Source organism: Fusarium poae, chromosome 4 (genome assembly GCF_019609905.1).
Source record: "Fusarium poae strain DAOMC 252244 chromosome 4, whole genome shotgun sequence".
NCBI classification, from domain to species: Eukaryota; Fungi; Ascomycota; class Sordariomycetes; order Hypocreales; family Nectriaceae; genus Fusarium; species Fusarium poae.
In genome coordinates this window covers 4,940,981-4,957,211 of record NC_058402.1, presented here as the reverse complement: position 1 = coordinate 4,957,211, position 16,231 = coordinate 4,940,981, and the positions used below count along the sequence as shown (strand labels likewise).

At 48.5% G+C, this 16,231-nt stretch overlaps 4 protein-coding genes across 4 annotated transcripts; 1 reads left to right on the top strand and 3 right to left on the bottom strand.

The window, feature by feature from the left end:
• Positions 1-60: 60 nt before the first annotated feature.
• FPOAC1_011725 (uncharacterized protein) lies at positions 61-2,997 on the bottom strand (the record flags this gene model as incomplete). The annotated part of the gene is made up of 3 exons (XM_044856092.1): positions 61-608; positions 659-2,606; positions 2,833-2,997. 3 exons carry the CDS (start codon positions 2,995-2,997, stop codon positions 61-63), a joined length of 2,661 nt encoding a protein of 886 aa, XP_044703405.1.
• Positions 2,998-8,261: 5,264 nt separating this feature from the next.
• Positions 8,262-9,171, bottom strand: FPOAC1_011724 (uncharacterized protein; the record flags this gene model as incomplete). The annotated part of the gene is made up of 3 exons (XM_044856091.1): positions 8,262-8,682; positions 8,734-9,004; positions 9,072-9,171. The coding sequence occupies 3 exons, from the start codon at positions 9,169-9,171 to the stop codon at positions 8,262-8,264; spliced, it is 792 nt and encodes a 263-aa protein (XP_044703404.1).
• Positions 9,172-10,350: 1,179 nt separating this feature from the next.
• Positions 10,351-12,908, top strand: FPOAC1_011723 (uncharacterized protein; the record flags this gene model as incomplete). Its single annotated transcript, XM_044856090.1, has 2 exons — positions 10,351-11,831; positions 11,879-12,908. 2 exons carry the CDS (start codon positions 10,351-10,353, stop codon positions 12,906-12,908), a joined length of 2,511 nt encoding a protein of 836 aa, XP_044703403.1.
• An 887-nt stretch (positions 12,909-13,795) lies between these two features.
• On the bottom strand, positions 13,796-15,616 carry FPOAC1_011722 (uncharacterized protein; the record flags this gene model as incomplete). The annotated part of the gene is made up of 3 exons (XM_044856089.1): positions 13,796-13,801; positions 13,848-15,159; positions 15,210-15,616. The coding sequence occupies 3 exons, from the start codon at positions 15,614-15,616 to the stop codon at positions 13,796-13,798; spliced, it is 1,725 nt and encodes a 574-aa protein (XP_044703402.1).
• Between the last annotated feature and the right edge of the window lie 615 nt (positions 15,617-16,231).

Genomic DNA, 16,231 nt, shown 5'->3' with positions numbered 1-16,231 from the left:
ATCATCTTGTCCAGAAACGCCTGCAAAATATTATGTTGTCCGCCTCATGCTTGTCAGTCATTACATCTCTTGTTGTGCGGGAACGTGTCCCTCGACAGCGCTTAGCGCTCCGAGATTCACTTCGCCGAGACGCTCGCCTTGGTCCTGGACACCCGCTAGAAGAGCTACGCACTCGATCACGTCCTCCGGCTCTAGCAAATGAGACTTGGCTAATGTAACCTTTGTGCTGGCGCCAATAGTGACTGTAAAAACATGGTTGGCGTCGAGCACAGGGCCCGAAGCAGCGTTAAGGCTACGGAACATGTCCTCGTCGGTGAAATCATCGCCCATGCACAGAGCAAATTCGAGGTGTCCGTTGCCATCGTTGTCATCAGCGGTACCGGGGGTGTGGTACATAGTGATGAGGCGCTTCGCAATCTCTCCCTTGTTGATGAATGTGGGACGGACTTCGATGTTCGCCTTACCGGGCATCACCTCAACGTCCCACTTGGAAGCTACTGTCGACTCAAGCTCCTTATGGCACTCCCGAGACATGTGGATGCCTTGCTCAGGATCAGCCAGTCGGTAGTGCCACGTTAAAGCGCATCGTTTTCGCTCGATGAAGGAACCTATATGCATGTTAGTATATGCGGTTTTGAAAGGCCGTGGAGGAACAAACCTTGAACTCTGTCTGTGTATTTTTGGAATACTTCCATCACCTCAGCTTGCCAGCCCATGTCGAACTTCTCCGCAAGGTTTTCCCACTCGTCTGAGCCAGGATGCTTCATAAAGCTACCGTGCTCAGCCGAGAATCCAAGACGTGTGTTGTTACCAAGGTGCTGCTTCAAAAACTCCTGGTCTCGTCCCGAAATGATCCAGACGGCGTTCTTTGGGTCAGCAGCCAACAGGTCGAGGGTGTGAATAAGACGCTGTGAGGGCACTGCAGCACTAGGCTCACGGACAATTGGTGTCAGCGTACCGTCGTAATCAAACATAAATAGACGCTTGTTGGCTGAGCGGTACTGAGTGAGAAGAAGAGCGCGGTCGAGCAGAGGCGTTGAGTTTGCCGAGCTTGTGTCGCCCAGAACATTGTAAACCTTACGAATAAACTTTGTAATCCATGACTGGACGTTGTGTTCAGTAACGTGTCGGTAAAGGCGGGATTGCATCTCTTGTCGCTTATCATCAGACATGGTGAGAGCGGCGTTGATCTTCTCAGCAACGCCACTAAGATCCCATGGGTTGATGTGAATGGCGTCGCCCAGACTGCTAGCAGTACCGCTGAACTCGGAGAGAATAAGAGGAGCGTTGCCTTCTTTTTGGCAGATGATGTACTCCAAACTGGTGGTATTCATGCCATCACGAACAGAGGTAATAAGTCCGATGTCACTAGCTCGAAGAAGGGCGAAGTACTCGTTCTGGCTGAGGTACTGTGGGTAGTGCTGGACAGGTGAAAAGCCCAGGCTGCCGTACATGCCATTGATGCGCATAACGAGCTCATTGACACGGGTCGCAACCTTTGTGTCGTCCTCCAGATCCTCCTTCTCTGCCTCGACGCTAGTCGGCGAGGTGACTTGGATCAGAACCACTTTCTCGCGCCACTCAGGGTACATTTCAAGGAAGCGCTCAAAAGCCTGCAGCTTCTGGGCGACACCTCTAACGCTATCAAGACGATCACGTCCAACAATGATCTTCTTGCCGCGGTAAAGTTGTCGTAGGGCATTGCACTTTTCGGTCACGGCATCGGTCCACGCAAAGTTCTCAACCTTGGCGGCATCAATGCCAATGGGGAAGACACCAACCTGGACGCGAGTTCCATAGGCATCGATCCCAAGAGTGTCAGATGGGAAGCCGAGAATTCGAGTACAGCAGCTCAGGAAGTGGCGAGAATAGCTGTAGGATTGAAATCCGATGAGGTTGGAGCCCAAAACACCCTCGAGAACCTCCTTCCGACGAGGTAGGCAGCGGAGGAACTCACTACTGGGGAAGGGTGAGTGCAGGAAGAACGAGATGTACATGTTAGGCACTCTCTGTCGCAACATGCTAGGAAGCAACATGAGGAAGTAATCGTGGATGATCACAATGTCGCCGGGCTTATAAATCTCAATGATCTTGTTGGCGAACTTCTGGTTCATGCGGTAGTAATCAGCCCATTGGACGCGCTCACGTCGGCCGTCGGTTGGCTCATGCTGCTTGTAGTGAAGAAGTGTATAAAGATCGTGCTCCGCATACCGTCGCCAGCGGGCCTGGTCCTTGAGAAGAATACCCTCTGAGCTAGCCTCAGACTCATCGGAGAGCCAGACTGGGTAAGTTCGGATAGTCTTGTTGTGGGACAAGCGGTACTCCAGACGGTCTTGGTCCTCGCGAGGGACCCAGAGACCATCAACGGGGGGCGGAGTCGGTAGGCGTGTGTTACCATCAATGGGAACAGGTGCAGAGAGTGCATTGAGAGAAGTGGCACCAAACGTGTTTGGGGCGGGCGTGCCAGGTGAGGAAACGACGTCATCAGTGGGAGCGTCGATCTCACCAGTCCACGCGACGACGGTGTGATTCCATGGTGTAGCGTCGGAAGAAAGGTATGCGAAGGAGTCAAAGAGAGCGGATTGACCACGACGAGATTTCAAATCCTAAAAAGAAAGACAATGTTTAGCTGAGTTCGATTTTCATGTGACAGCGCAGAACAGAGCGCGAGGGGAAGGGGGGGGGGTCAGAGAATTAGCTAGCTTTGGTTGGAGAAGAGGGGAAAGCGAAATGCAAGCTAAAGAGCTGATCCTAGTCCATACAGTTGATACGAGATGAGTATCCATGGATGTCTTAGGAAGCGAAAGTGAAGCGAAGAATTAGTCTACATACCCAATCACCGCCTTTTCGATAGACAAAGGAGTGCGGTGTGTTGAAGGTGGCAGAGATAATGTTACCACTGAGAGCCAAGTCGGGGTTGGCAGCTCGAATTTCGGACAAGGACTCGCGGCGGCGCAAGGTGGGCTCGCTGCCGTTGTTTTCGCTGTTGGCGGCCATTTTTGTTGATGGGGGATGATGTGGTTTGATAGAGTAAGAGCTCGGTAGAGGATTGTCGTCAAGGAGGAGGAGGGTTTTCAGCTGGCGCCTCCTTTGGTGTCGTCTTGTCGAAGGAAAGGAATGGCCGTCTCTTTCGCGCGAGGGAGTTATGCTGTGGTAGTAATGCGCGCAGGTCTACCGTCGACCAATGTAAGGGCGAGGGGAGAACAAAGAGTTGAGCTGCACGATGTGTAAAGAATGGTTGAGAGAATTATGTGAAAGTGGAAGAGGAGGAGGAAGAGGAAGAAGAAGAGAGCTTGTCGGAGGAATGTAAAGGATAGAAGCAGAGAGACAAGAGAAGGGGAAAGAACAGAAGGTCTGATAAGGTACTAGGGAAGGTACCTGGAGTAGACAGCAGTAACAGTGACGTTGAATGGTTTTCCCCAGTAACTTGGTATGGCTACTAACACTAACTCGACTTGAAGACCTGGTTAGTCTTAAATCGGTCCGGGCGGTTTCGGCGATTCATCGTCGTCTGTTGCTGAGACGGACGAAGTCAGAGTCAAATCAGACTTGATGGTGGGGCAATATGATGGAAGATGCCTTGGAAGTACATCAAGGCTCGCACATGGTAGACTAACTATTCTAGGATTACATGTACTGAATTACCATCTGGTGACTACGAAATACTGTAATTCTGATCCATGGCAATAAGGTAACGTGCTTGATAAGCGAGTGAGTCAGACAAGCGAGTGGGTCAAAAATCCCTCACCTTACAACATTTCAATCTGATCAGATACTTCTTAACCAGCAACTATGTCACAGTCTTCAAATGAAGCTAGAATTCTTCTTGCCCTTCAGGCCCTTCAAAATGACCAAAATCTTAGTCTCCGACGCGCCTCAGGTATATATAAGGTTCCATTTGAGACCTTACGCCGCCGCCAAAATGGCATTCAATCACGACGTGATTCCGGCCCAAACTCGCGGCGACTATCTGATCTGGAAGAACAGACTATAGTTCAGTTTATTCTTGACCTAGATTCGCGAGGGTTTCCCTCGCGAATCCGTTTTGTGGAAGAAATGGCCAATTCTCTACTTGCAGACCGCGATGCATCACCTGTCGGCAAGCGCTGGGCTCATAACTTTATAAAGCGACAACCAGAGCTAAAGACGCGTATCTTTCGGAGATATGACTATCAGAGAGCTAAATGCGAAGATCCGACTATTATTCGTGGCTGGTTTCGGCTTGTACAGAACACAATCGCTAAATACAGTATCCAACCAGGTGATACCTGGAACTTTGATGAGACCGGCTTTATGATGGGCCTTATACAGTCCGGGATGGTAGTCACAGGCTCAGAAAGGCAAGGAAGGCCAAAATCAGTGCAGCCTGGAAACCGTGAATGGATTACTGCAATTCCAGCGATAAATGCCGAAGGTCAATCGATCCCGCCGTTTATCATTGGTTCAGGCCAGTATCATCTTGCAAACTGGTATCGAGAAAGCAACCTCCCCGGCGATTGGGTTATTGCAACAAGCCAAAATGGATGGACAAATAACGAGCTGGGTCTTGAGTGGCTAAAACACTTTGATCGATCAACAGCGAAGCGATCAGTTAGTCTCTATCGTCTCTTGATCCTCGATGGTCATGAAAGTCACCACTCTGTCGACTTTGAGAGATACTGTCAGGATCACAAGATCATTACACTTTGTATGCCTCCTCATGCATCCCACCTACTCCAGCCTCTCGATGTCGGGTGTTTTTCAGTACTGAAGAATGCTTATGGTCGAGAAATAGAGCATCTGATCAGATGCTCTATAACCCACATTTCTAAGACCGAGTTCTTCCCAGCCTTTTATGCCGCTTTTCAAGCTACCTTTACAGAGAGCAATATCCAGGGGGCTTTTAGGGGAGCTGGAATTTATCCTCTTGACCCAGAAACCGTCGTCTCGAAGCTTGATATACAGTTACGGACTCCAACGCCTCCTGGGGAGGCAAGTCAACCACCAAGTCCATGGGTTTCAAAGACCCCAAAGACAGCAACAGAGGCTCAATCTCAATCTGAATACCTTACCAGACGAGTTATTATGCATAAGAGCAGTTCCCCAGAGTCAATAATTGAGGCTATTAAGTCAAATACAAAAGCAACATTGGCAGTTATGCATGAGGTTGTCCTATTAAGAGATCAGGTCCGAAATCTTGAAGAGGCAAATGCAATACTAAGCCGGCGCCGGAGGGCAAAAAGAACAAGACTACAGAAAGGAGGAGCGATGACTGTACAGGAAGCATTACAATCAATTGATCAGATAGATGTGAATACGCAGGTAGTGGCAGAATCATCAAGAAGTGGTGGTCGAGGAAGGTCGGTTGGACCGGGTGTTCGGCGTTGTGGTGTATGCGGCAAGACCGGGCATAACGCAAGAACATGTCAAGAGGATATTCAGGCCTCTGGAGATGAGTATAGTGAGTAGTTATAGTCAATTGAATGAATTGAAGCAATTTTATCATCTAGATAATAAAGAGGGTTAAGATTTTTGACCCACTCGCTTATCTGACTCACTCGCTTATCAAGCACGTTACACAATATTATCTCTCAAAATCGGTTTAGTATTTATTCGGGTGTTTTGATGCACGGCCTCCTCATCTGATTTATTCGACCATAACTCTATAAATCAGTTGCTATCTCGAATTCTCAGCGCACTTTCCAGCTCATGAGACGGAGCACAGTTGTTAAAGGCCCGACAACTGCCAAGATCCATTGATTTTAGCTGCCAACTTGGGGGAGGACCAACATGTCGATGCCGATCAGGTACAGATGGACATTCAATGGCTAGGTTACCAGCATCGCGGATAGGATATGCTATTTTCTACCTATAGCACCGTTACAGCATCTGACATGCATCATCTCCAACATTGATCTTTTTCAACGTCACTAAATTGGGCATCGCAACAGGACGACGTGGTGGAGTTGCATCTCACCACTTTCTTTCTCCAAGTCAAGATCATTTATTATGCCTGACTTTTTTACTGCAACATATCAGATCATACTGGCCAAATGTTGAGAACTCTGTCTCTCCGGTCTCGCATAGGTTATTCCCATGTGACCGTGCCTATGGCGGGGGAGGGGCAGGCATCGAAAAATAATTCGACCGACGTTGGTGTCAACTATTTTATTGAGTTTATGTGATAAGCAAAGGTTCGTAGACAAGCTACGTGTAATTCTATTTGTTATCAAGTATTGCTTATATTAGCTACTCTGGCCTTTACTTATCTCGTGGTTGACGCATCTCCAAGATCGACCAACTCTATTCATCATCGACAGTTCCACTCTGATAATTGATAAGATGCAATGCCATTCTCGTAGTCTCCACATGTTAATGCACCAGCAGTAAACAAGCAATACGGCACGGCGCCAGCAAGCTACTGACTGTATTATAGAAGCGAGTGAACACACCAGGACGACTTGTTCAAAAGACGGTGAGTCCGCGTTCTTTAACGGAGTTGCACTCCCGAGGTTCTGGGCATATACTTTGCCGTAATATGCCAGCGCATGTACGCAATTACCATTGCAGGTAGGATTCAATGAATACTTTTGGCACAATCTTCCCTCAAAACAACGCAATACCCAATTTTGTTATCTAAGCTTATGGGTTCTTGATGTTTTCGTAGTGGAACATGACGCTGCAATTACATTAATAAATACTTAGGTTAGTAAGTACTACTAAAGTTGCATCCAGTCTACGGATACCAAGGTCACACTAAAAGATGGTGCGCATTTCCTCAAACATTAGTAGGTCACTGGTGCCAGTCCGCCTAGTTATGGCGAGCCGCATCCGGGGTTAAATCCCCCGGTGTCACAGCACCTCCCCCGCCATTTAATTGGCACATGGTATGGAAATCAGTGAGATGGATGGAATCAGCCATCGTTCACGGGCCGGGCCTTGAACTTTGTCACCTTTTATGAACCATCCGCCGCCAGACGTGGCCGCACGTTCCTGTTGGACAGTTTCATGCCAATATCTCTATTTGGACATCTGTTCTCGCGAGAATATCCGATGTAGGTGCAGATAGATAAATGGTACCCTTACTGCATCCTCTCCTGTACAATTTTCGATGGTGGCTTGCATCTAGATACATGCACCTCTGAGCCATTTTACAGAAACCCGTTACCATCTTTAGGGCTCATCTCTGGTCTCTTTCTTGTTCTACTGCTGCCCAACAGCAAAAAAGCTATCCACTTTGTCTTGTTTATAGACACGCAACATTCTTGCACACTCCTATCACAGCAACTTCTACTATGCGATCCTATCAAAAAACTTCCGAGCATGGCATGTCTTACACTCTACATTTTGGCTCACACTTCCCATTTGTGCATCCTGGTCGTCTTGGCCGATCGTGTGGTATATCAACGGCCTGCTATTGGAGGTTGACAGGCTGTGCAACTCGTTTTCAAGAGGTTCGAGACTGTGGAACATGGAAAGATTCGGAGATGCCGGCCAGCAACTCCGTTACAAGTGACACCAAGTTTCTGATATTGGCACATGCAGCGAACACCAACATAGTAGGCAATTCTTGTCTCACCAAGTTCCCATCTCGGAATTTCTGCCTCTCTTTTTCATCTTACTCTTTCAGTGACTATTAGAATCTTCACATTATGATCCTTTCGGCTCCAAGCTTGGATACCCCTCTGTGGGGTTAACCCAATGACCAAAGCTCAACGACTACCGTCATCCCGCTATGGAAGCCCGGTCACGATCCAATCATACGCCTTATATTAATACCGAATGGAGCCTCTAGTTAGAATCGTCCAGGAACCTTGTTGTAACGGAGATGGTCCAGACTCAACAATCCAAGCAATCGTGATCTGTCAGTCGTGGGCCCTCTTGCCCCTCCAAAGAGGACCAAAAGCTCCAGCCGCATGACGCAACTTGAGAGAAATTTAGGCCAAGTCGTTCAAGATCTGTTGAAGCTCTCTCTAATATTGAAAAGTGGTTCTGAATACCAGTTTCCGCGCGACAAAATTCTCCCACGTAAAATATAACAGGGCATGTGAAAGACAGCCCATAGATCCGTCGTGATAACAGTTGACAGTCTCAGAAACAGCTCGATTTTTTTATTTATTTATTTTATTTTTATTTTTTGAACAGGCATGCTCAGTGAACTTGTCCACCAAACACAAAATGAACATCGACGCAGCAGGCCCTCATAGATAGGACAATCAACTCAACTTTAGCATAAACGCGGACAGTTCGCCTTAGGCACGGTAATCCATATCGTCTGCATTTCACTCTTCAGACGGAGCACCCATCCCCGAGAAGGGACACACTCCTCCAGCCGACGCACCATTGGGATAGGGAATTCGGGAGGGTGGTAATTGCTCTGAAGCTTCATCGTCAGAAGCCGAACCACTAGTATCACCGATAATTCGCTTTCCATGCAAGTAGCCTTCGCGCTCGATCTCGATATCTGAGTCGCCAACCTCGAACTCTGAGCCATCTTTGACGTGCCACTTGGCCATAAGATCGTTCTGGATCCATATGACCTTGTTGAGAGCCTTTACCAGGGCTGTCTTGCGCTGTATATTAAGTCGAGGATGGCTGAACACGGCTTCGATCATGATGTCCTGGATGAAACCAAGGCAGACGCCAAGATGGACGTACTCGATGTGAAGAGGGTGCTTGCGACCAAGACCGACGTGCATCATTCTAATCATGTTAGTCAATGCTTGCTTGTCCCCATGGACGAGAACTACATACCCGACCTTATCCAGGTACTCCCAAAACTCCATCTTACTAGGATCCGAACACAGCTTCATCAGATAAGCCCGCAGAAACATCTTCCTATGCAGAATCTGGGGACTGTTTTCGTCAGGCACCTCATCGATAGGGCCTTCGAAGGAGGTGCTGCGTGTTGTGAAAGCACGGGCTGTGATATCGTATTGGAGAAGTTTCTTGTAGACGATGTTGACGACGGCAGGAATAAGAGCCTTGACGTATTTTGCGCCAGTGATGAGAGCTTCGATGTCACCTGGGAAGACGAGTCGTCAGTTCAACTGTATGGTGATGTCCTGGGTAGGCGATGCTAGGGGACGTACGGCTAGAAAAGTCGAGGAATGAGTGTAAATACTGGACACGAGCTTCTAGATTGGTGTAGAGATCCTCGCGATCAATGTGCTTCATAGGTCGTGAATTCATTTTAGATGTGATTTAGTAGGTTTGTTTGGAGTGAAACTATCGTCATTCAATTGTTGTGGTGATGTCGCAATCCTGGGATGGTTATGCTGCTGTAGTGAAATAGTAGGTTGTTATGTGTTTTGTAGGCGCAAAGTGGAAGATGTTATGAGAAATGATCAGTTAGAGAAAATGATATAAAGCCTAGTGTATATATATTTGGGCTCTCTCTGAGTCGAGTGTAACAAGTCAATAAACATATCACATATACAAAAATCCCAAGACACAAAGAGGCAGCTAGGACACGATATTTATTCGCTTTCTGCTTCCTCCATCCTTTACCCCTCAATCCCTGGTCCATGACAACTTTTTTTTTATTCCCTCTCTCATCATACGCGTCCTCATGACATGAGAGGTCTTCCCCGAGTCTCGCCTTGCTCCGTCATGTTTTGTATTGGTAGCTGAATTAATCGATCACGCCAGGTCAACAAATCAGCCCATGGGCTGATGGTGGGGCCGTTCCAGGGTCTGTGATGCTGTTAAGAGGAAGTGGCCAGCCGGACGCGCCCGAGATGAGGAGAAATGAATACAATAGACTAAGCACCAGAGTTATATGTATTCGTTAGTAATTTATAAAGGAGAATAAAGTTGAGGTTCTCTCTAAAGCAGTGAGCTAAATGTCTAGCATCATGTCGTCTGGAGTGACATGTAGAAGTGGATTTGAAACGACGGCTTGTGGGGAACGATCATCCACTTGGTTCATAAAGGAAATCGATCTACTGTGATTGGTGCAAGCTTCCATAGGTATAGGTTGGTACTGAACAACAAGAAACGGAGAATACGGTATTAAGATAATCCCGCTTCCAGACAATCATTCGAGAAGCTCAATGTGGCTGTCTCAGAGTTAAATCGCATGGGAGCCTGAAAAGCAATATACTTAACACAAAACTTGTAGATGGGGAAAAAGGCAGGAATAGACTACAGCGCTTTCCAAATGGATTCATCTCGACGATGGTTCTGCCATGCACAAACACAAATTACCACACAAAGGGGAATAATGACTTGGAAAAATGAAAATTCGAAGGCTATATACTTCTGAGTTTTCAAAATAATATCAGCGTCAATCGTTATGATGTGTTTGTTTGATGTCTGAAGCTTTCCTTTAGGGTAGTGAAATTGCCCGTGGACCCTACAGCCTGAGGCATGCACATACCCAAACGTTACCCACAATCAATCTCAGACAAATCCCAATTCCTCTTCGGCTCAATCACCTCCAACAACCGGGCTTCCGCCGACAATCAGCCATCGCGAAGCCGCAACCATTCAGATCCGATCCAGACCAGTCCACTCCGGCGCCGTCTTCAAGGGTCCCGCTCCGCTTACTCCAGTTCCGCCTACCGAGTTGAGCTCCGAGCTCCGCCGCCGCCTTTGCAGGCTCAGGCCCGGCGCAGGTCTGACCTGGTTGTTTTTCTCGCCATGTCCGACTCACCTCCCCCATCGCCATCCTCGCACGCGACGGCTCACGCGTATGCAAGTAATGGACTCGAGATGCTGCAGGCCGCCAGCGATGCGGCGCATGCCATCATTGATAGTCCCCAGAACTTGCAGCATGCTGCCTTAGCTGCTGCTGAGGCTGTTGGCCACCAGCAACAGCAACAGCAACAACAGCAGCAGCAGCAGCATCAACATCAGCATCAGCATCAATCAATGGACCAACCTTCCCAAGAAGCCCTCCCTCACACGTCCGAATTACCGACACAGCTTATGCCTGGAAATGGAGCTGTTATGCGCGATCCCACTATCAACCCGAAGTTGACTCGTCTCCGGCGTGCTTGTGATATGTGCAGCATGCGCAAGGTCAAATGTGACGATTCCAACATCCCCTGCCGACCATGCCGAGAGCTCGGTGTAGACTGCACCTTTAATCGAGAGACAAAGCGTCGAGGACCACCCAACAAGCATGCTGAGGCTGCAAAAGCCGCCAAACGGACACGGCCGGATATTCCTGCTGCCGCCGCCGCGGCAGCAGCAGTGTTTGAGTCCTTGTCTCCTTCCCCCCAGACTGCCGCCAAGACGTTGATGAACATTTCGACCGAGGGTGTTCTGGATGCTGAAGCTATTGCTCCCATGCCAGTCTTGGAACTCCTCGTTGATGACTTTTTCACCTACATCCACCCACTTGCACCCTTCCCTCATGAGCCGACGTTCCGTCAATCTTTCGCAAACCGCGAAGACCGTACCAAGCCCGAGTTTCTCGGGTTACTGGCGAGTATGATATGTACCCTTGTTGCGTCCTTTCCCAGAAGCGCGAGAGAGCACCTCAAGGCCCAGCACAGTACTCATCTGTTTCCTAGAGCTATTGTCATGGTTGAAAAATGCCGTGAGATTGCTTTGTTGACACGTGGGAGTAAATGGCAACTCAAGCAGCCCAAAACGCTAGATGACGCTGCGACCAGCTACTTTTTAGGTCTCGCTTCGGGATATACTCACCAATGGAACGCCTCAGGCCAGTTTATGGCCGAGACCCTGACCCTCCTTCGCGAGTTGGGTTTTAACCGGCCGAAGCACCCCGGCGATCTGCCAACCTTTGGCAATGACAATTGTTCGCCAGATCCTCTGCCTTTCAACCATGTCAAGGATCAGATCGGGAAACGCATTTTCTACTGCCTGCTTCTAGGCGTGCGGTACGTATTAATCATAGATTATTATGAGCCAAACTAACATATAACAGATCTTTCTCGCAGCTTGGTGCATCGTCTGCTGATATGGTCATTGCCCCATCTACACCTAGTCTGCCCTATCCTGCATATCCTGAAAATGTTGACGATATCTGTGTTCTTGCCAACGAAGTCATCCACCAACAAGATGGCAGTGTTACCTTGTTAACCGGATTCCGCTTTGCGATCGATATCTACACTACGATGAACGGTATTGTGAGTCTTGAGCTAGCTTACGGTATGAGCACCCTACCCTGGGCAGACCAGCGAATCCTCCTTCGAGACGGTCTGCTTGCGGCCAAGAGTATCACCGACAATCTGCCACCTGAGCTACAACTTGGAGATCACGGAATCGAAGCAAATGCACTGACCAGCTTCGACGACTCTGGCATGCAGTATGCGCCCCCTGCTTGGCCCAACAGCCAGCCGGCCCACGACCTACGCAATGTGATCAAGAACCAGCCCGCGCGGCGTCGACATCTCCAGTATGAGATACAAAAAGCCAACATTTTTGTTTCACAGCTTGCCACCCGTTCATACTTTGTGGAGTTGTATTTTGACCTCCGGGATGTCCACCTGACGGAGCAGCAGCAACAGGACAACAATCCTATCGAGGGCCATTCAGAGGAGGAGAAGGCGGCTCAAGATGCTGACGAGAAGGAAATACACGATTTCATGTCGGCAGAGCGTGAGCTCATTGTGCAGAATCTGCTCACAGTCCTGGGATCTATTTCGCAGCGAAATATGGAGCCCAATGGCGGATCACTCATCAACAAGATTCGTCAAGTAGCGTCAACACTTCTCAATGACGCACCGGAGCGAAAGGGGCCATTCGCGGTCAAATCAGAAGAGGCGCTGTCGCAGTTAATCAACATCTTAGTCAAGCTGGAAAAGACAGGCCCCGGCAATGGAGGAGGTATCGATGCACAGGATCCATCACAAATGACATCACAGGATGAGGAGGAAGAACTGCGACACTGGGCGGATCTACGAGATTACCAGATAAGATTCGCGATGCAGGGAGGCTTTGCCGGGAACCTGTAACGAAAAACTTGGGTGGCGATTATGACACGCCAAACGATCCTATTACACCACATCATTATCGGGGATGAAAAAATGAAGACCTGATGCTAGCGAGAGGCAGTAGTCCTGTATGATGCTGAGGCGTTGGCGCGGTGAAAAGTCTCATAGAGTTTTGGGGAATATCTGCCGGTGTTTGCTATGTTCAAAGAACTAGCAACTTAATAAAGATGATGGGATAGGCCAGGCGCAAGCTTAGCAATCCCACAATGTACTCGTGTCACGTTTGTCAATCATTTCCAACACAATTTATTAACGCCTCTCCTTCATTGTAGATCAACCTCTCCGTATCCTCATCTTTCGCCGTATACTCTTCATAGTCCCGGTCACGAGGAATTTTTGGTTCGATGGTTCAGCCGTTCCATTCACTGTCCCGTAGTTTGCTTCTACAGCTGTCGCACCTGACACGGACCCTTCCAACTCAACCAGCTGGAGGTTGGACCATGTATCATGGGTCGGTATATTGCGGTTGGAATGTGGCGGTGATGTGTCCAGTTCGTATGACCTTGTTGGGATGTCTCCCGCCAGTTCAACGGGCGAACTTGATGTGCTTAGCGCCACGGAAGATGATCTTTCAGACTCACCAACTGTCGAGTCTGAGTTTCTTCCATGCCCTAAGTTTCCAGTAAATCTTCTTCTCGGGTCCGGCGACAACATTCTCTCAATATCGGCATCGCTGTAGCCTCTAATCTTTAAACTTTTGGTTACTGCCAGGTTTCCTCGGTCGTCTTTGTACGTCGTGTCTGCATTGCGGTTCACTAGCATCTCCAAGATCCGCCGCCTGTCCCTGCTCAATTTCTTTCTGCCTTTATACTCGTTTGGAGCACAAGCGAGCATCAATGGCGTTTCGTTCAACCCTGAGACGAGATTGACGTCCGCACCCTCGTGTAGCAAAAGACTTACCATGCTCTCGTTCCCTCCATCGCATGCCTCATGAAGAGCTGTTCTTCCATATGCGTCAGTTGAGTCTATATGGACCAGCTTGAGGCCCAGCTCTGTAGAAGGCGAATGGTGCACAGGCTTCTTGATCTCTTCAAGAAGCAACTCCATCGTACCTACATTATCACATCGATGCAACGGCGTCCGTCCTTTAGAATCCCATACATGGACTGAGCTAGTGACTCGCAATAGCGCTCGCAGTACAGTGTTGTTTGAGTGTTGAACCGCCACCAGTAGAGGCGTATCACCGTTGATGTCTGGAGTTGCATGATATACTGTGAGAACTAGTTGATGAATAACCTCTGGCTGGATAACCATGTCTGCAGCTGCCTTGTGGAGTAGTGTACCATTAACCAAGTACTCATCCGGTAAAGAAAGACGTCCATCTATTTCTGCGGCTTGGAAGTCATTTTTGTGACACCAATTTATTGTCTTTGCGAGTGCATTGGGTTCAGAAGTAGGGTCGTATAGTAGTCTCCTGGATAATATCCTCTTGAAAGCATCTAGATTATCCCATTGTCCTAAACACTCGTACTGTTCGCATATCAGCATCGATGTTCGCTGTATCTTGTCCTCGTTGTTGCTGGGATCAGACAAATATGTATTGAGTGATAATCTCAAGAGCTTTATTGCTTCCTCGCGATCGCGTAGTTCGGCGCATAGAGTGCCAACTTGTTCCTGTTCATTGCAAAACTCAGGGTTGACATCGAGGCCAGATTCCTCGAGAAGACTTTCTATAAGGTTACTCAATCGCTCCCATGCAAGCGCTTCGTAAGACTTGACGTGTGGCACACAAGCTTTGATGATACGGATATAGGAGATCTCCATCTGAATTGAAACCGACACCGAAGTCGCAATCACATCCTCATCCGTTGACTGCATCTCTTTTCGATGCTGTATCGCTTCTTCGTGTGCCTTCTTTGCGATCATTGGTAGTCCGGCTTCGTACATGCGCTTTGACCGAGAGATGGCGGCTTCGAACCTGTATTTTAGCTCCTCGGGGCTGATGACACCTGAAGGCCTTCTGGATGCCTCGTTGCTGCTGAATGTATTTGGTGTTACTGGCGGGGAGGTATTGGCCAACGCAGGGTCCGGAAATTCGCGTTGAGCTGCTACATCGGCGACTTCATATAGCGCTTCTCTCCATCTGTTTAAATCGGGTTGTTCATCTTCGTCTAGTTTCTCGGGATTTTCATCGCTGATGACCTCGAGAAACTGTTGGACTCGGTTGACACTAACAATAGGACCAGAGACGGATGTAGAAGGGGGATCTAATCTGGCGAAACTGTTAGTATTGTGCAGAGTGAGAGGTTGAAATCAACATACAACGATAGACCAATAGCACTTAACTGGAAGATCTGGGTATTGCGACTCAGACGCTCAAGTAACTGGCGGTCCTCTTGAAGCTTCAGCTTGAGAGGCAGCCAATATTTGTTACCACTCTTTCTTGGGTCTATTGTTCTTTCCAATTTTTGGAGATCATCCATAAAGTCTCTTGTGAACTTATCGATGGCTTTGCAGAGATTCTGCTCCGGTCTTGTCAAATTGCCTTGTCGGGCCCTGATCCTCGTGTCCATCAGACGAAGTGACTCGGCCAACACTCCTCCCACCACTTTCCAATGTTCGACATTCCTTGGAGCATTTTTTATCGAGTTGACAACTTGATCGATTCTCCTCCATGAAGCAAGACCAGCAACAACAAAACTCAGGATGGCTGAGGCGAACTCTGCCATTTTGAACGCAGTAGGATCATGTCGATCTTGTTTGTCGCAGGTAAGCTTGCCAGACGACCGACGACACTACACTACACCCTCAAGGCAGACAGGATTGGGCTTTGAGGATGACGCAAGTACTTGTTGGTTTAGATACGGAATATATGCACTGCACCATACATCCCCGCATACGAAATCAGGCTGTGAGCACGCTCCAATGTCTCTTCTGTGACACACACCCGGGCCCCTGCTAGGCTGAGACAGGGACTGGGATGCAAAGGGTCATGACTTGTAAACAGTCCAGGAGAGGGCTAAAATAAACTTCCCCGTGGGGTGCTTCCCAAAATGGTGATATGACTGACCCGCTGTTTTACGTTGTCATTTCGAAAGTCCTGACTCCCATCGCGATGTTCTTTTCTGGTGGGTGGTGAGCTCGCAGTGCTGACCATGTTGGTTTGCCCGCAGGTCGTACAGAACTTCATGACTCTGCCTTGTTTGTCCTACATCCTTGGCTTTGGGGGCTACCTATGTTGGTACATCTCGTTTCAGCCATTATGCACAAGACCGGGAATTAAACCAGGCTGCCGTAGAACAGACAATGAGGACGAAAAGATGACATTTGTTCCTTCCTGATCT